Source organism: Bubalus bubalis, chromosome 11, assembly GCF_019923935.1.
Source record: "Bubalus bubalis isolate 160015118507 breed Murrah chromosome 11, NDDB_SH_1, whole genome shotgun sequence".
NCBI classification, from domain to species: domain Eukaryota; kingdom Metazoa; phylum Chordata; class Mammalia; order Artiodactyla; family Bovidae; genus Bubalus; species Bubalus bubalis.
In genome coordinates, this window is record NC_059167.1 from 14,311,174 (window position 1) to 14,331,405 (window position 20,232).

Genomic DNA, 20,232 nt, shown 5'->3' on the forward strand with positions numbered 1-20,232 from the left:
TATATAGTGCCACTAGGCAAATGGAATTAAGACCTTTGATTAAATCAGTGTATATTGAACTATCTTTGAAGAGAAAGGTGCACTTAGTTTTTTGCTAGACTATAAATCTTAAAAATGTCTCTTCTTCCTCTCTTTTCTCAACATAGATGACTGTGAAGGAGCAGCAAGAGTGGAAGATTCCTCCCTGTATTTCAAACTGGAAAAATGCAAAGGTAATTAACTTGTCATAAATTCAGTATCTTAGTGTTAGAACCTCCTGAAAAACACCCAGGTAGGACCTTCAGCCTGGGATACTTGATGAAACCTCAGCATATCATTTGCTGAAGGTTTTCCAGAAGGAACACCCAACTTATACGACTTTTTTCTTTTTATGTTAATGTATTTGAAATGTTAGTGTTCCAGGCATATGAGTTCCATGCAGATTCTCCTGGTAAAATGTAAGTATCGGAAACACATAGAGAAGGAATGAGTAGAATGCAGGAACATATCAGTGAAAGATATTATTCTTTAGAAAACTTAAATTTATATCTGAAATTCTTCCTGAAAGGATTTAGATCAATTTAAATAATCATATGACAAAACAAAATAAATGTTTGGCTGTATTCAGTGCTTTCATTTTTAAATTATTTATTTCTGTTTATAACAATGCATGAATAAATTATTTAAATCCTATGTATATCTACTAATCACCAAGGCATCTAGGAGTCATGAATAATCTGTAAAATACTGCGAAGTAAGTTTCCTTATTACTATTTCCTTTTCCTCCCAAATATTTCATGATTCTTTTTTTAATGGGTGAAGAAGGCCACCTCAATCCATGATTTAAATACAAATTATTCCTTAAAGGAACTTAGGGAATTCCCTGGCAGTCTAGTGGTTAAGACTCGGCACTTTCACTGCCAAGGGCCCAGTTTGATCCCTGCTTGGGTAACTAAGATCCAGCCCACAAGCCTTGCAGCACAGCCAAAAATAAGTTATACACTCATCCTGAAGCAAAAGTATTGTTGGGTAGTCTGGTTTGGTATACCATACATATTTATGTGTGTATAACTATGAGGCATCTTGAGCTGTCTGTAACACTCCTTGAATTAGGAATAAAGACCATGGGCAGGAGGTCATTATTTAGTAGTCTACTCAAAAGTCTAAAAGAATAAAGCTAAGCGTGGAAGTTACATAAATGTTCAAGCATATTCCTTAAGTTGTTGAAATAGGATGCAGAATTTCAGAACAAAGATTCTTAGTTGTCTAGCAAACTTTTATCTTTTTTCTGTTGACTAAAACGTGTAGGGTTCCAAGAATCTGATAAGTCATGAAAGCAGTGCAGCAGATTAAGCTACCTGTAGACACTCTAATTTTAGTGCTTTCTTCTACCTTTGTATAACTGTTATATTTACTTGATGAGCAACTCTTTAGCTATTTGGTATTGATTTCCTTTTATTATAACCCAAAATTTAACATGAGAATCTGTTTTCCCAGAGCTTGCATTCTGAAATGCTAGTTCCTTTGCTTATTAACTGTATGACCTAGGCTTTCTACCTCAGTGTCTTCACCTGTGAAATGGAAATAATAATGTTACCAGCCTTATAGAATTGCTGTGAAGGATAAATGAGGCCATAAATATAAAATGCTTAAACAGTCCTCCACACGAAGCCCTACTGTTAGCTGCTACTACTGTTGCTTAATTACAAAAAGAGATGTAAGGAGAAAGAACTTAAAATGGTTGTCAAAATGGACATATATAAATCTAGTTTTAAAGACTCTGTAGGTGCTCTTTGGTGACCAGTGTTTTCTGCCTGCCTTCATGCTAGGGTTATACGATTCCATTAGATAAACGTCTGGCTGCCGATGGAAGAGGGCTGCAAACAGTTCACATCAATGAAAATTTTGCAAAACTGGCCGAAGCCCTCTACATTGCTGATCGAAAGGTTGGTCTGTTGTAATTAAGTTGTTTAATGCTCTTGATAATTTGTAAATCTGTTCAAAATTACCTAAGATACTGTTATTTGGGCTACATTGCTGGGTACCCAAAGAGGCTCTCGCCTGTGGTATGTGTTCAGAGATGACATGTGCTGGTGGCAGTTCTGCCTCGGTCTTGGCCTTTGTAAGGTCGTACACATACCCCACCACTGGTGATTCATCTTCCCCACAACGTTCTAGAATAATGGTGCTGCACTAGACTGATCCCATTTTCGGGAAGGTTGGCACCTACTCTTCCTGGGTTTCATAATTTTTCCCTATTTCTCTTTGTCTTCCAAAAGATGGCACTGAAGGGAAAATAAACATACCAATGTATTGAATGCTACAGAAAATGGCATTCATAGTATTGGCTGTCTGTTAATATTATAGTATTAATATGTGTCTTTTAAGTTTACATGCATCAGGGTGTGGACATAGAATATACAAGAGTATATCTTGTGTCACAGTGAGCACCCTTATGTAAATTACTTCTTGCTCGTCTATACTAAGGCTATATCTTGAGTTGATCTGATTGATTTTGAAAACATTACCAATTCCTATTACTGATGTTGAGAATTGCTTTATTGCTTGTTTAATTTTATTTTTTAGATTGTTTCTAAAATGAAACAGTGAAAAAGCATTAGTGAAACACTGACTTACAAGATTGATTGGAGTCAGAGAGAAAAAGCCGTTTGCAGTGTCGTCTAGGCGAGTTATCTTTTGTAGACAAGAATCTGTTTTAATTAGCAGTAACAAATGTGAATTCTTCTAACTGTTCTTTCAAGCCAGAGTTTAGTCAGGAAATTAAATGACAGCTGTAATTCTTTATCCCTGATAGTATCTTATTTAACATCTAACTTCACTTCCAGGCTCGTGAAGCGGTGGAAATGCGTGCTCAAGTAGAGAGAAAGATGGCTCAAAAAGAAAAGGAAAAACATGAAGAGAAACTTAGAGAAATGGCCCAGAAAGCCAGAGAGAGAAGAGCTGGGATCAAAACCCATGTGGAAAAAGGTATAACATACTTGTTGTTTAGTTGCTAAGTCATGTCCAACTCTTTGTGATCCCATGCACAGTAGCCCACCAAGCTCCTCTGTCCGTGGTATTTCCCAGGCAAGAATACTGGAGTGGGTTGCCATTTCCTTCTGCAGGGGATCTTCCCACCCCAGGGATCGAACCTGAGTCTCTTGCATTGGCAGGTGATTCTTTACCACCTGGGAAGTCACCAGGGAAGCCCTGACATACTTGTTACTAAATTGAATTTACTTTATGAATAATATTTATCTCAATTTAGAAAATCTCAGCTGGTTTTTTACTGCATGCAGAAGTAGTGCATACATGTAAAGAAAATGTAGATATTTCAGAAATAATGTAGAAATGAAACAGTAATTTCTGCCTCATTAAGTGGAAGTAATAGAAAAGAATGTGTATTTAAGTGTGGGCCTTTAATATGAGACTACACCAGAATTTTTTAAAATTCTGAGTGGAATACTTTTTAAAATCACATATTATTCAAATGATAGGCTTAATTTTCTCTTACTTTTCTGGAAACTTAGAGAAAAGAGATCTCAGACTGAACAATTCAGCTCCCCCAATGGTAAACTTAATCCACAGTTTTTCTTTTAGGCCTTTAATCATTTTCTCTCTCGCTTTATTTAGTGATCTACAAAAATATTGTGGTATATGTGCTATATTAATTCAGTTAGAGTGAGAAGACTAATTCTAATTCAAGAACATTATGAGGGTGGTTTCAGTAATAATTCCTCATCTAGTATACTTAATTCAGTTCATGTTGAGCACCTACTAGGTGCAAGGATTTCATCTAGACACAGTTTTCTGCTAGTCAGGTAGGGGATATAGCAGGGAACATTTTAGGGAATGTAGACAGACAAAAAAATGTTAATCATATAATGTATTAGAAGATAATACTCACTATGAGGGAAAAAAAGAGGAAGAGTATGTAAAAGTGCCAGAAGGAGGGAGTGGTCAGAATAGACCTCACTTCCGAGATGGTAACTTTAACAAAAAACACTTGAAGAAAGTAAGGAAGTGAGCCATATGGATACCTAAGGGAAGAGCATCCCAGATAGAAGGAACAGCCAGTGCAGAGGCCCTGAGTTGGGAGTGTATCTGGTGTGTTTAAGGAAAAGTAGGAGGCCAGAATGGCTGGATTAAACCTAGAAAGCTAAGTAGAGATGAGGTGTCAGAGTAGTTAGGGCAAAGTGGCCAGATCTTGTGTGCCTTTTATAGCTTTTACTTCAAGTAACAAGGGAAGCAATCTGAAGAGTCTGGAGCAGGATGACATGATCTTGCATATGTTAGAAGGCAATGGAATGGTTATCTGCAGGAGCAGGAACACCGTTAGAAAGCTTTTCGCAATAATCCAGATAAGAGATAATAGCAGGAGGTAGGTAGTGAAAATATGTCAGGTACTGAGTGTGATTTGAAAGTAGAGCTGACAAAATTTGCTTATGGATTCGGCAGAAGAAGGAGAGAAAAGGAGTCAAAGATGACTCCAGAACTTTTGACCTAAACAATTGAGAAGGATTGAATTGCTATCTACTAATATTGGTAAGACTACACTGCGGAGAGATTTGGGAAGGAAAGATTAGGAATTTAGTTGTAGATATGTTGTTTAAAATGAAGGTGTCAAGCAGGCAATTGGTTATAGGAGTCTAGAGTTGAAGGGAAGTAATGAAGGTTCTGGCTAGTAACCCACTTCCTTGCATATATATATAAATGTCTTAATGGGGCATGATATAAAAAACCTACCTGTTGTAACCTAGCCACTGATGATAACTCAGAGTAAAACCTCTCTGTATCTAAGTTCTCTAAACTGATTTAAAAAAACAGGATGGTTCTTGAGAAGGTAGTTAAAATTTTTAGAAATCCTCTTGCCAAATATTAATAAGAACTTACCATTTATTAAGCATTTATTATGGCAGGTACCTCTCTGAGCACTATATTACTTTATATAATCCCTACAGCAACCCTATGCAGTGATTCTATTATTGTCACTATTTTACAGAGGAGGCGACAAAGGCTGAGAGGGGTCAAGTAATGGGTATAATTTCACATTGTTGATCTGTCATAGAAACAGGATTTGAACCCAGACAGTCTGACTCCAAAGCTCAAGCTCTATATTATATTCCTTCTATATCTACACTATATCCCTTCAGCCTGGAGAGGGTAGAGAAAATGAAGATAGATATAGACACAGTAGATGAGATAAGGTACAACCAGCCCCAACATATCATGAGTAAAAGGTTCTTTATTTGAAGTCAGTCTTCGAAAATATAAGGATGAACTTTGCAAATTCTTTTTTCTGGCATTTTATTATGAAAATTTTTAAACACGTAGACATAGTCTCTTGTTCAGAATATTAATAGTGATAAGTACAGTGGTAAAGTCATTTTCACCTGTGTCCACAGAGGACGGGGAGGCACGTGAGAGGGATGAAATCCGGCATGACCGGCGAAAAGAGAGACAGCATGACCGGAACCTCTCCAGGGCAGCTCCAGACAAGAGGTAGGTACTCTGAGGTCAATGTGAATTGTGAAGAGTGACTTTTGTGAACCTTCTAGAGAGGAGTGTTAGTCCACTGAAACCAGTTTTGCTTCTCTCCTTCCTCTTGAGGTTGATAGCTTCATAAACCAGCACCTATTTTCTTGCCCTAAACTGCTTAGTCTGCCTTAGCAGAAGAACTGACTGTGCCTGAAAGTGAGCTTTTCTTCCATTACCTTGTATTGTCAGCTAGGGTTGAGAAGGATGGGGATACACAAAAAGAGAATTCAGATCATATTTATGAAGAAGAAAGTAGTGGATATGCTTGTTCTGGTCTGTTCTTTTCCTGCTTCAAATGGTGAGACAGGTTGATTTATCATGTGCCTGCTCCTCTAGACAGGAAATAAGCTGCTGGACCTTTATTGAGGTCCTTTCACATGCAGAATACTGTACTAGTGAGTACAGTGGGGGAGAAGAGCAGCTTTTCTAAGAAGTGAAAGTCAGCCTCTTTTCATGAGCAGTTTCACTTAAAATTGAGAAAGATAGAGCTGTCATATGAAATTGCTTGGGAAAACTGACAGAACACTCTTAATACAGACTTAACAAAGGAAATACATGTATGAATACTTGGAATAAAGTAGAGACGGATTCATGAAGTTTGTGGTTCACCAAAGGCCGAGGACTGAAATTGATGAAAAGTTGAAGAAATGCTGTAATACAAGAGGTGGAATTCTGAGTGAGGGTTAAATGCAAATATAAAACATTTTCTTTCCAAATGAGCAGTTTTGAATGCTCTCATCCTCCTGTGAGCTAATACTGTGGTTTTTTAGGTCATATCTTAAACAGATTCCTGCTGGTGGTATTCTTTGTTGTTTAATGGCATATTTCATCTCCTTGAATAAGTGAAGTCATGGAAAAGCAGAAAATCTGAATTTAGAGTTTAAATGTACAGTATAGAACAGAAAGGAATGAAATTTGAAAGTACACAATTAATGATACTCTCAGTCTGAAATTCCTAACCTGTAAAAATCAAAATGGCTCTGTAGATAAATTGAGCCCTTACAACCAGTAAAGTGACTGAGAATTGATAAAATAGAAAAGCTTTAAACTTGTGCTTGGATGAAAATTAGATTGTCTATAGAAATCATTTTAAGACCTGAACCTCTAGTAAAGTAAATGATGACAGTTATCATGGTATCATTGTGATGTAGATTACATACATACCAAAACAGCAGGGGAATTAAGTTCACCTGAATGTCAAACATCATACTGAGTAATCCAGTCATTAGACATATTCTTCTCAAAAATTCCTAAATGTTGTTAGGTAAAAATTGATTCTGTCTTATTGAGAGTGATTCATGTGGTATACCTAATTTGCATCCAGTCCCCCTAACCCTTTATAATAATAGCAGATACAGACTGTAGCAGTTTCATATCTCAGCATGTGTTACAAGAAGATTGCTTGTATTAAGAATGATTCTTTTGAGAAAGGACAGCCTCTTCTATAGGTGCTATTGGAAAAACTGGATGACTACATGCAAAAGAAGGAAAACCTTAAACCATGCACAAAAAACTCAAAATCATTTAAGGGTTTGAATGTGAGACCTTAAACTGTAAAATTCCTAAAAGAACACATAGGTAGTAAGCCCTTTGACTTGATCTTAGCAATGATTTTGTGAATCTGACTCCAAAGGCAAAGGAAACAAAGGAGAAATAAACAAATGGGACTGTATCAGACTAAAAACTTCCACACGATGAAGGAAGCCATCATCAGAACAAAAAGGCAGCCTACTGGGTGGGAGAAGATACTTGCAAATCATATATTCGACATGAGGTTAATATCCAAGCTATAGAAAGAACTACAGCTCAACTAAAACCAACCCAGTTAAATGGGCAGAGGATCTGAATAGACATTTTTCCAAAGAAGACATGCAGATGGTGAACAGGCACATGAAAAAATAATCAACATCACTAATTATGAGGAAATGCAAATCAAAACCACACACCTGTTAGAATGGCTGTTACCAGAAAGACAAGAAATAGCAAGCATTGGAGAGGATGTAGAGAAAAGGGAACCCTCATGCACTGTTGGTGGGAGTATAAATTGGTGCAGTCAATATGGAAAACACTATGGAGATTCCTCAAAAGATTTTCCACTTCTGGGTATTTATCTGAAGAATATAAAACACTAATTCAAAAAGTATAAGCATCCCTCTGATCACTGCAATAAGTTCATGATCTGAGCCATAGTCAGCTCCTGGTCTTGTTCTTGCTGACTGTATAGAGTTTCTCCATCTTTGGCTGCAAATAATATAATCAATCTGATTTCAGTGTTGACTATCTGGTGATGTCCATGTGTAGAGTCTTCTCTTGTGTTGTTGGAAGAGGGTGTTTGCTATGACCAGTGCGTTCTCTTGACAAAACTCTATTAGCCTTTGCCCTGCTTCATTCTGTATTCCAAGGCCAAATTTGCCTGTTACTCCAGGTGTTTCTTGACTTCCTACTTTTGCATTCCAGTCCCCTATAATGAAAAGGACATCTTTTTTGAGTGTTAGTTCTAAAAGGTCTTGTAGGTCTTCATAGAACGGTTCAGCTTCTTCAGCGTTACTGGTTGGGGCATAGACTTGGATTACTATGATATTGAATGGTTTGCCTTGGAAACGAACAGAGATCATTCTCTCATTTTTGAGATTGCATCCAAGTACTGCTTTTCGGACTCTTTGGTTGACCATGATGGCTACTCCATTTCTTCTAAGGGATTCCTGCCCACAGTAGTAGATATATATGGTCATCTGACTTAAATTCACCCGTTGCAGTCCATTTTAGTTCAGATTCCTAGAATGTCTACGTTCACTCTCGCCATCTACTGTTGGACCACTTCCAATTTGCCTTGATTCATGGACCTAACATTCCAGGTTCCTATGCAATATTGCTGTTTACAGCATCAGACCTTGCTTCTATCACCAGTCACATCCACAACTGGGTATTGTTTCTGGTTTGGCTCTGCCCCTTCATTCTTTCTGGAGTTATTTCTCCACTGATCTCCAGTAGCATATTGGGCACCTACAGACCTGGGGATTTCATCTTTCAGTATCCTATCATTTTGCCTTTTCATACTGTTCATGGGGTTCTCAAGGCAAGAGTACTGAAGTGGTTAGGTTGCCATTCCCTTCTCCAGTGGACCACGTTCTGTCAGAATGTGTCAGGTTTCTTAAATTGAAGAAAGAAGGGAAAACCACTAGACCATTCAGGTATGACTTAAATCAAATCCCTTATGATTATACAGTGGAAGTGAGAAATAGATTTAAGGGCCTAGATCTGATAGATAGAGTGCCTGATGAACTATGGAATGAGGTTCGTGACATTGTACAGGAGACAGAGATCAAGACCATCCCCATGGAAAAGAAATGCAAAAAAAACAAAATGGCTGTCTGGGGAGGCCTTACAAATAGCTGTGCAAAGAAGAGAAGCGAGAAGCAAAGGAGAAAAGGAAAGATACAAACATCTGAATACAGAGTTCCAACAAATAGCAAGAAGAGATAAGAAAGCCTTCCTCAGCGATCAATGCAAAGAAATAGAGGAAAACAACAGAATGGGAAAGACTAGAGATCTCTTCAAGAAAATCAGAGATACCAAAGGAACATTTCATGCAAAGATAGGCTCGATAAAGGACAGAAATGGTATGGACCTAACAGAAGCAGAAAATATTAAGAAGAGGTGGCAAGAATACACAGAAGAACTGTACAAAAAAGAGCTTCATGATCCAGATAATCACGATGGTGTGATCACTGACCTAGAGCCAGACATCCTGGAATGTGAAGTCAAGTGGCCCTTAGGAGGCATCACTACGAACAAAGCTAGTGAAGAATTCCAGTTGAGCTATTTCATATTTCATATCCTGAAAGATGATGCTGTGAAAGTGCTGCACTCAATATGCCAGCAAATTTGGAAAACTCAGCAGTGGCCACAGGACTGGAAAAGGTCCGTTTTCATTCCAATCCCAAAGAAAGGCAAAGCCAAAGAATGCTCAAACTACCGCACAATTGCGCTCATCTCACATGCTAGTAAAGTAATGCTCAAAATTCTCCAAGCCAGGCTTCAGCAATATGTGAACCGTGAACTTCCTGATGTTCAAGCTGGTTTTAGAAAAGGCAGAGGAACCAGAGATCAACTTGCCAACATCCGCTGGATCATGGACAAAGCAAGAGTGTTCCAGAAAAACATCTGTCTCTGCTTTACTGACTATGCCAAAGCCTTTGACTCTGTGGATCACAATCAACTGTGGAAAATTCTGAAAGAGATGGGAATACCAGACCACCCGACATGCCTCTTGAGAAACCTATATGCAGGTCAGGAAGCAACAGTTAGAACTGGACATGGAACAACAGACTGGTTCCAAATAGGAAAAGGAGTATGTCAAGGCTGTATATTGTCATCCTGCTTATTTAACTTATATGCAGAGTACATCATGAGAAACGCTGGGCTGGAAGAAGCACAAGCTGGAATCAAGATTGCCGGGAGAAGTATCAAAAACTTCAGATATGCAGATGACACCACCCTTATGGTAGAAAGTGAAGAGGAACTAAAAAGCCTCTTGATGAAAGAGAAAGAGGAGAGTGAAAAAGTTGGCTTAAAGCTCAACATTCAGAAAACGAAGATCATGGCATCTGGTCCCATCACGTCATGGGAAATAGATGGGGAAACAGTGGAAACAGTGTCAGACTTTATTTTGGGGGGCTCCAAATCACTGCAGATGGTGATTGCAGCCATGAAATTAAAAGACACTTACTCCTTGGAAGGAAAGTTATGACCAACCTAGATGGCATATTCAAAAGCAGAGACATTACTTTGCCAACAAAGGTCTGTCTAGTCAGGGCTATGGTTTTTCCAGTAGTCATGTATGGATGTGAGAGTTGGACTGTGAAGAAGGCTGAGCGCTGAAGAATTGATGCTTTTGAACTGTGGTGTTGGAGAAGACTCTTGAGAGTCCCTTGGACTGCAAGGAGATCCAACCAGTCCATTCTGAAGGAGATCAGCCCTGGGATTTCTTTGGAGGGAATGATGCTGAAGCTGAAACTCCAGTACTTTGGCCACCTCATGCGAAGAGTTGACTCATTGGAAAAGACTGTGATGCTGGGAGGGACTGGGGGCAAGAGGAGAAGGGCACGACAGAGGATGAGATGGCTGGATGGCATCACCGACTTGATGGACATGAGTTTGAGTGAACTCCGTGAGTTGGTGATGGACAGGAAGGCCTGGTATGCTGCGATTTATGGGGTTGCAAAGAGTCGGACACGACTGAGCGACTGAACTGAACTGATGATCACTGCAGCGTTATTTACAGTATTCAAGATGTGGAAGCAGGCTAAGTACCCATCAACAGATAAATAAAGAAGGTGTGTGTGTGTGTACACACGTTAGAACTCAGCCATAAAAGTGAAATCTTGCTGTCTGTGATAACCTGGGTGAACCTTGAGGGTATTATGCTACGTGTAATAAGTCAGAACAAGAGAAACAGGGTGTGATTTCACTTATGTGAAATCTACAAAAAACAAAACAAACAAAAACTCATAGAACAGATTGGTGGTTATCAGAGAAGGGGGTTGAGGAATTAGAAATGGGTGGAGGAGGTCATTTGTATGGTGATTGAGAGTAACCACACTTTGGTGGTGATCACTTTGTGTAGTGTTTACAGATGTCAAATTATAATGTTGCAGTCCTGTATTTTTCCTCAAGGGGGAAAAAAAAAGTCTCTGAGCAGTTCTTTTCTGTATCAGGAATGCCTAATTATAAAACCGTATCTCTTACAATAATCATGTATCTGAAATACTATAAGAAATGCCATCCTAATTATGCCTTATCAAGGAATATATATGTTCATAAGATGTGAACTGGACATATTTATTTCCTCTGCTTCTGATAATGGTTGTAATTCAGCTTGTCTGTGAAGAAGTTTCATTTTGCGCCATGGTATTTCAAAACAGGTCGAAACTGCAGAGAAATGAAAATCGAGACATCAGTGAAGTCATTGCTCTTGGTGTGCCCAACCCTCGGACTTCCAATGAAGTTCAGTATGACCAAAGGCTCTTCAACCAATCCAAGGTACACAGAGTCTAGAAACAACATATCTTAAGTGTTGATACAAATACAATCTTCAGGGAAAAGAATATTAGCATATGAGACATTTGCATCAGCCTAAGGTATGCTGGCGTGATGGAGAAAAAAAAACTAGAAGTTGCATATTGTAACTTAAGAAACAAGTTAGAATAGCTCTTAGAGTTGGCTCTTAGAGTTGGCTAGGATTTGAGACACTGTTAGAAAATGAAAGAAATTAGGTAGTAAAACTTGGTTCTGGTATGTGAGTCTTTTATTTCTAGAACAGAGCCAGTGTCCTATAAAAGTGTCTCTTGGGTTATTTTTTGTCGATATTTGCAAAAATAATTTTTTTAATGCTATAAAAACACAAACTTTGGATCTTTGAAAAATGAAGCTATAAAACCAAAGTACTCATCAGAAAGTCTGATTTCTAGTATCAGACTAGAACACTAAGCTAGAACACCTTAGGCCTGAGGAAGTACCTTTATGTTTTAATTCACCCAACATTGATTATTTACTGTATGTAAGTCAGTGAGATCAAAGGTACACATGTCTTAACACTCAAGGAACCTGCAAGTCTACTGGAAAAGACAGATACATGTATATAAATAAAGACAAGGCAGACTGTGCTAAGAATACAGAAGTATAAATGTCTACTGGGATATAGAGGGGTCCCATCGCCCCCTGCAAGGCTGGGAGTCACCCTGTGTATTGTTCCAGGAAACATGCTGAGAGCATAGTATCCGAGTCACAGCAGGACAGACTCACGGACCCACCAGGGGGGTGACAGGGTACACACATCCCCAGCACGACTGTAACCACATCAGAACCCAGGTCCTGGCCCGGACCCTGCACCAGCTGAGTCAGGGCCTGGCTTCCCACTTCTAGGCCATAACCATGGTCCAACAGAGACCATGACCCCTTACACCCCGGGATACTGTTTTGTGAATAACAAAGTCTACCTTCGAAACCAAAAAAAAAATAAAAGTTGTGATGAAAAGTTTTATCAAAAGGCACATTCTTATATTAATGAACCATCACAAAACAAGCTTGTTGACTTGAGATTTTCATTGAGAATATTGTGTTATGCTCCAGTAGTGTTCTAACAGTTAAGGGGTTTAACATTATTACTGTAAATGGTGTCAGATAAAATGCTTTGTAATTCTTTCATCTTGCCACTATGTCTGCACAAATGGATTGTCAAGTGCCTGCTTATACTGGTATCCTCCAATTTTAAAGACCACTTTGCTAAAACAGTTGTTAATGAGTACCGTATTTAATGTAAGGACCCAAAGGTGGTATGAAGAAAAAAGAATGACCGTTTTTTTTTAAGTGAAGGGTAATTGCTTTACAGACTTTTGTTTTCTCTCAGACCTCAAGGTGAATCAGCCATAGGTATACATATATCTCCTCCTGTGATCATTTTTTAATAACCTTTTTAATTTGTAGTTCAGATTGTTGAACATGTAAGCTGTAAACGAGCAAGGGTTTACTCTTCCTAAGAATGTAATGCGATTCAACTTTTAATAAAAATGTGTACACTTTTAATGTCTATTTTTCCACAGGGTATGGACAGTGGTTTTGCAGGTGGAGAAGATGAAATTTACAATGTTTATGATCAAGCCTGGAGAGGTGGAAAAGATATGGCCCAGAATATTTACAGGCCCAGCAAAAATCTGGACAAGGACATGTATGGAGATGACCTAGAAGCCAGAATAAAGACTAACAGGTACCAGGGCAGACTGCTCAGTTTTAACATCTACACCAGTGAAAATAAAGTGGTTCATAGTCATTTCTCTTTTTCCCTAGATTTGTTCCCGATAAGGAGTTTTCTGGTTCAGACCGTAGACAAAGAGGCCGAGAAGGACCAGTTCAGTTTGAGGAGGATCCTTTTGGTTTGGACAAATTTTTGGAAGAAGCCAAGCAACACGGTGGCTCTAAAAGACCCTCAGATAGCAGCCGTCCCAAGGAACATGAGCATGAAGGCAAAAAGAGGAGGAAGGAGTAGATACTTTGTTCAGAGTGAACGAACTGTTATTGATAACCCTAATGATGCAAGTCATATGGGGAACACTTTGTACATGGCCAGGATAAAAACCAAATCTGGGTGTCAGAGCCCAGCACTACTTTTTATTACAGGAGTGGGAGGGGGGTATGGAAAAGTTCTACTTTGAATTATTTAGTTTTTTTAAAAATGGGTTGTGTTTGTGCTTCTCCCACCTTTTGGCATTTATAGAAAATACTGCCCCACACGTGAAATTAAAGCCACTTCCTTTCAAGTGACATTAGTACTTTGGGGTTAATATTTTGTCTAAAAATGACTGCTTATGAATAAAGTGACCCTGATCATAGCAAGTAGAAAGAAGGATGTTCACATATTGGAACTGTCCTGCCAAATGATGTTTGCCCCTGTAGTGCTCTGTTAATTTGGAGTGGGGAAAGTAAGCTCTTGCTTGGTGCAACTATTTGTTTCAAATAAAAACATTTAGACAAAACTTCCTCTTTTATTTACTTTATTCAGTAGGCAGTGAGGGTCTCAAAAATCTTTCTCTTCATCAGATGTTTGGTCTCCTTGTAAAGCTTTGGGTTTTTGAGGTTGAACATGGAGCTGGGGGGAAAAAAAAATTCAGCACTGTAAGGAAAGTCATTGTCTGCAAAACCATTAAAACCGAAAACTGCTGTTCTATGAGGGATCAGCACCAGTGAGCCAAAGGATGTTATTTGTTCCTTGTACTTAAGGCTCCCTGAACTCCCATTAAAAACTGTAAATCAGTCTGGCTGAAGGTCACATCAGTTCAGTTCAGTTAAACTCAGTTGTGTCCGACTCTGCAACCCCATGAACTGCAGCATGCCAGGCTTTCCTGTCTATCACAAACTCCTAGAGCTTGCTCAAACTCATATCCATCCAGTCAGTGAGGTCATCCAGCCATCTCATCCTCTGTCATCCCCTTCTCCTGCCTTCTATCTTTCCCAGCATCAGAGTATTTTCAAATGGGTCAGTTCTTCGCATCAGGTAGCCCAAGTACTGGAGCTTCAGCTTCAGTGTCAGTCCTTCCAATGAATATTCAGGACTGATTTCCTTTAGGATGGACTGGTTGGATCTCCTTGCAGTCCAAGGGACTCTAATCAAAAGAGTCTTCTCAAGGTCACATAGTAAGTGGGAAAGTCAGTATTTCAACCAAGATCTCCCTGCTGTTTCCACTGTTCCGTGTTCCATGTATCTTGCTAACCATTCAAGTGTCTTCTTGTACTTAAGTCTCCAGACCTTTTACAACTGGGAACTCTCCCACCATCACTATTCTTTAACAAACATTAAGTTACAAATCATCCAAAATCCCTTTCATTTCACACTTCTGACCTATTTAACTGGTATACAGAAAACTCACATGATATGATACAGAAAAATACTTACCTTTACTCCATCAATAACATGATTTTCCTGTTGTAGTGCATTGTGAAGTTCTTCTTCTGAAGAAAAGTGAATCCAACCCATACCTTTGTGAAAGCCAGTCTCTTTGTCCTTAAAAATTCAAAATTTAGGAAGAAATTAATAATCATGAACTTGAGAAAGTTTCCAGGTGTTCCAAATTAAACCAACTTTTTCATCTGCTGAAATGGAATACAAGACAATTTAAAAGTATCAAAAACCCTGCTTTAATACAAATACTCTTATTTCCCCAAAGCTTAATTTCTATCTTAACATGCTCTCTAAAACATGAGCAAAGTGCTTTTTGTGGTGTTCGAGATAAAAACCACACTAGCAGCAACAGTCAAGGGAAATTTTGTTAAAGAAGTACTCTTCCTGTTTCTAACTCACTTCTAGAAACTAGGAAATTAAGCCTTCAAACCTAAGTACATATATGGTGATTTCTGAAACTAATCACCCTCGTCATGACTATCACCATTATCATCACATGCTCCTGAGGAAAAAGGAAAAGTTACCTTTACTTACCTACTTTACACTTCTGGGTTAATTTAAGCAATCCTACTATTTACTTTTGTGCAAAAACCAAGAGTGTTTATCATCCAACTTATTCATCAGATTCTGGCTTCCCTATATTTTCCTGTTACATTACACATTAATTTTCCTACGAATCAAAGACTTCTCTTGTTTAAAATCTGTTAACTCCAGGTCCTAAGTTGTTATTCTTTATACTTTTAAGAGGTAAATGGCAACCAAGAAAAATGTTACTTTTTGGAGAAACTTTTTAATATTCCTCAAAAAATGCAATTTCATACACTTTGTAAAACTATTTTTTCAAGCTTACTGATTTTCATGTCTGTAATACACATGCCTCATTCTTTTAATCAGCTATAAAAATGCCATTGTATCAGTGAATTAATATCTATTCAACCAACCCCACTGATGAACACTTACCTTCTTACCAATTATATTACTAAACAATGCTGTTTTGAACATCCCTCACCTCACATTTCTATAAAATCAATCTCTAGAAATGGAACCTCTAGATCAAAGCAAATCCTCTTTTCTTTTTGCAACTTACTTTTCATTTTGGCTGCACTGGGTCTTTGTGGCAACACACAGGCTTTCTCTAGAGTCAAAGGCAAACCTTAAATGTTGACAGATTTTGCCAAATTACCCTTCAGTGACAGTATCAGTTAAACTCAACAATTTCAGTACCAGTTTCCCTATACCTTCACTACGGCTGGATATACATAATCCGTTAGATTTTTGTAAGGCAAGTAACGTTAAGCCAATAGTTAGAATTTAAGTTACTTAAAGTTGATATTTTTCCACAGCCTTTTCAGTGCCATGAGGAAAAAAGCAGTTTTAGTGAGGCATGCGTAAGCTGTAAGTGTACTCATGTCACACACCCCAAAACACAATAATTTAAGAAAGTCCACAGAAAAATACAGCTCAGGATAAAGAAATTTATACACTTGATTTTTTTTAAAGACTTTTTTCTTTTAAGTAAAGGACTGTATTATTTACTTAATTATTTTTGCAGGATGTTAGTTCTCCAACCAGAGATTGAACCCACACCCTTGGCAGTTGAGAGAGTCCTAACCACTGGACCGCCAGGGAATTCCCATAGCTTGATTTTTAAACCCTCAGGAGGAAGCAAAGAAAATGTAACAAACAGAAACACACCAAAAGCACTCAACCTGGGCTTCCCTAGTGGCTCAATGGTAAAGACTCCACCTGCCAGTGTCGGCAGGAGACGCAGGTTGGATCCTCGATCTGGGAAGATCCCACATGCCCTGGGGCAACTGAGCCTGCGCACAACTACGGAGCATGTGCTCTGAAGCCCAGGAACCGCAACTGAGCCTATCTGCCACAACTACTGAAGCCCGTGTGCCGTAGAACCTGTGCTCCGAAATGAGAAGCCTCTGCAATGAGAAGAGAAGCCTGTGCAGTGACAAAAACCCAGCACATCCAAAAAAAGCACTCAACTCCGTGAGGATAAAGGTGAAAATTTTCTCCACCAGTTAAGTTTTATGATAAATTAACCTCTACTCTCTCAAAGTCCTTATTATAATACTGTAATAGACAAAATCCCAAAATGGCCCCAAGACCTCCATGTGTTCCACCATGGTACCCCCTGTATTAGTCCTCTCCCCCTGAATGTGGGCAGGGCCTATGACATGCTTCTAACCAAAAGAATACAGCAAAAGTGACGGGATGCTGCTCCCTTGAACAGGAAGATGGGGTGTCCCTCTGAAGACTAAATTATAAAACTGTCGTAGCAGACTAGAGAAACTCCCTTGCTGACTTTGAAGCAAGCTGCCATGTTGGGAGAAGGCCTCCATAAGAGAGATGTAACAAGGTAATAAGCAACTGCAGGTAGTTTGGAGGACCTGAGACCAGCCTCCAGCTGAAAGCCAGCAAGAAAGCAGATACCCAAGCCCTACAGTTAAAAGATGAATTCTACCAAAACCCGAGGGAGCTGGGAAATCAGTCTTTCCTGGCTGAGCCTCTCCAGCTGACACACACCTGGATTCTGCTGCTCCGGCAGACAGACACCTGCATTGCCTCTTACGTGAATCCCTGAACAGAGGACCTAGCAAAGCTATGCCTGGACTCCTGATCTCTATAATCTGTGAGATCATGTGTATGTGTTGTTTTGAGCCATTACATTTGTGATAATTTTATGCATCAATTAAAAAAAAAAAAACTACCAAAATGCCTCGAATACCTAGGATAAGGCTTTTTGTTTTGTTAAATCAGTATCACCCCTAATTTAATCAACAAAGACTGAACAGCTTCACTCCATTACCAATTCATGTAAACTGATATGCTTTGACAAAGAATAATCAAAAATTAGAGGAAAACATTATTGCTTTTTTAAAAGTAATACTCACAAAAGGAACAGTGCATTTTCGTACATGGCCAAATTGTGCAAAGTGTTCTCTCAGCTCACCTGTATAAGAAAAGAAAACATATTAAGAGGTTTTTTTTTTAGTTATTCTATTATCCTCCATCCTAGATTAAGATAGAAACCAAGAGGGGTCCTAGAGCCCCCAAACTCCTTGTGAACAATGGTAGTTTGTATTTCTTGCAGCTTTAAGATCCAGGAAACTGTTATGGTATTGATTATAAAGCTGTAATTTACTAGATTTGGGGAGGTGTTGGGGTGGGGGAGACATGGGCAGATAAACTGCTGAGCTGACTTAGTCTTCATCCCCAGCAAGTACTGAGTCTTCACCATACCAGGTACTATGCTAAATGCATGGATTAAAATCCCCGTGAGATGATCACACAGGAAACAGTTAAACAATCACAATACTGTGTGTTGTTAGCTATATTAGAGATTTCCAAATAAAGTCTCAATCTCAAGAACATCTGCAAAAATGACCATGGATTTTTACATTTTGGTGAGCAAATGTAAAAACCTTAACTCACAACTACAGTTGACAAAAAGCAGTGTTGGTAACAGAAATCAGTACTCATCACCCCCCAACTTTCTATGTCCAGCCTAAGCCTATCCCATGAACTTCAATTTTTGTAATCATGAAAACAATTATTGTTTATTGAGTACTTACTCTGTATTGAGCACAAATCTAAGCACTTGTATTTACATATAAATTCATTTAATATAATCAACACCCCAGGAGAAAGGTATTACTGACTCCATTTTATGGCTGATGAAACTGAGGCACAGTGGTGAGCCCTCTTCCCCCAATTACCTTCCCTTAGGTACACACATTAGGAGAAGGCAATGGCACCCCACTCCGTGGAAAATCCCATGGACGGAGGAGCCCGGTGGGCTGCAGTCCACGGGGTCGCTAAGAGTCGGACACGACTGAGCGACTTCACTTTCACTTTTATACATTGGAGAAGGAAATGGCAACCCACTCCAGTGGTCTTGCCTGGAGAATCCCAGGGACGGCGGAGCCTGGTGGGCTGCCGTCTATGGGGTCACATACAGTCAGACACAACTGAAGCGACTTAGCAGCAGCAGCAGGTACACACCTTAGGTTTTGAACTGTGGTATTGGAAAAGACTCTTGAGAGTCCCTTGGACTGCAAGGAGATCCAACCAGTCCATCCTAAAAGAGATCAGTCCTGAATATTCATTGGAAGGACTGATGCTGAAGCTGAAACTCCAATACTTTGGCCACGTGATGCGAAGAACTGACTCATTTGAAAAGACCCTGATGCTGGGCAAGAATGAAGGCGGGAGAAGGGGACGACAGAGGATGAGATGGTTGGATGGCATCACTGACTCAATGGACATGAGTTTGAGTAGACTCCGGGAATTAGTGATGGACAAGGAGGCCTGGCGTGCTGCAGTCCAAGGGGTCCCAAACAGTCGGACACGACTGACCGAATAACCTGAACTGAAATAGGTTACACAACTACTAAAGGCCAAGCTGGAATTGTAACCCAAGGAGAACAGCTTCGGAGTGCATTTCTCAATCTATACACAACGTCCTCTGTCCAGCTAACAAAGAACTCACAGGTTTCTCAAACTAAACACATTTCTACTACTCATCTTCTTTCGATGTGCTTCTCCTACATTCTAATCACCAAATCCACCAACATTAAAAACCTGGAGGTCATTCCTCCCTTTCCCCCATTCCGTACTCTTCCCCATTCAAGTCATCACGAAAATCTATCGATTATTCTTTGATTAGCTTAAGTGAACCGGACCCCTCCTTCTATCACTACCCTGAAGTCTTCACCTATGAACTAAACTACTGAAACCACCTCTTGTAACTTTGAATCCGTCCCCACGCTGCAATCAAAACAACCCCTTCTAAATCGTAAATCTTAAAAGTTTCCAAGTAATTAAAGCTTTAAACTCCGAAAGGCTGGAGACCGTGAATGGGTGCCCCAAAAGCTCAAGGGGCATCCCTTAAACGGCTAATTGCTGACAAATTTCTTTCTACTCACTGGCTTGCTCAGGAGCACACTCAGCCTCCTTAATCCAGCCACCACGCGGATTTAAGTGCTTCGCAGCAAGCAAGGCTTTTCAGGATTCCTCGGACCTAAAGATTCTGCCCCTACTACATTTCCAACTCACTTGAGGCCGCCGTCCAGGGAATTTTTCTGACAAACGCAACCGGCCGGCCGATGTTTGTACGCAGCGACATAGCGCCCCTCGCTGCCGAAGCCGCCATCTTTAGGCCGAGGAACGTCTAGTGACCTGAGCTCGCGACCCCGGAGGAGCCTGCCTAATCCGGAGCACGGAAATCAGCTTCCGGGTCAGGGGAG

General features: G+C 39.5%; 2 protein-coding genes across 2 annotated transcripts in view; one reads left to right on the plus strand and one right to left on the minus strand.

Moving 5' to 3' along the window:
• SNW1 (SNW domain containing 1) overlaps positions 1-14,048 on the plus strand; it is a 35,157-nt gene extending 21,109 nt beyond the window's left edge. The window contains exons 8-14 of the mRNA XM_006052890.4: positions 147-212; positions 1,809-1,925; positions 2,826-2,967; positions 5,385-5,481; positions 11,442-11,559; positions 13,119-13,282; positions 13,363-14,048. Coding sequence (XP_006052952.1) covers positions 147-212; positions 1,809-1,925; positions 2,826-2,967; positions 5,385-5,481; positions 11,442-11,559; positions 13,119-13,282; positions 13,363-13,561 — 903 coding nt within the window. The 3' untranslated portion in view covers positions 13,562-14,048. The remainder of the gene's footprint in view (positions 1-146; positions 213-1,808; positions 1,926-2,825; positions 2,968-5,384; positions 5,482-11,441; positions 11,560-13,118; positions 13,283-13,362) is intronic.
• Position 14,049: 1 nt separating this feature from the next.
• LOC102398245 (SRA stem-loop interacting RNA binding protein) lies at positions 14,050-20,194 on the minus strand. The gene is made up of 4 exons (XM_006052889.4): positions 20,042-20,194; positions 17,878-17,936; positions 14,966-15,073; positions 14,050-14,161 (listed from the first exon to the last, which is right to left on the minus strand). The coding sequence occupies exons 1-4, from the start codon at positions 20,136-20,138 to the stop codon at positions 14,090-14,092; spliced, it is 336 nt and encodes a 111-aa protein (XP_006052951.1). The 5' UTR covers positions 20,139-20,194; the 3' UTR covers positions 14,050-14,089.
• Positions 20,195-20,232: the final 38 nt, after the last annotated feature.

Coding starts and splice junctions, on each gene's coding strand:
- LOC102398245 (XM_006052889.4), bottom strand. CDS start 20,138: ATGGCGGCTTCGGCAGCGAGGGGCGCTATGTCGCTGCGTACAAACATC. Junction 17,937..20,041: donor TCCCTGGACGGCGGCCTCAA/GTGAGTTGGAAA, acceptor TTTCTTATACAG/GTGAGCTGAGAGAACACTTT. Junction 15,074..17,877: donor GAAAATGCACTGTTCCTTTT/GTGAGTATTACT, acceptor TGAATTTTTAAG/GACAAAGAGACTGGCTTTCA.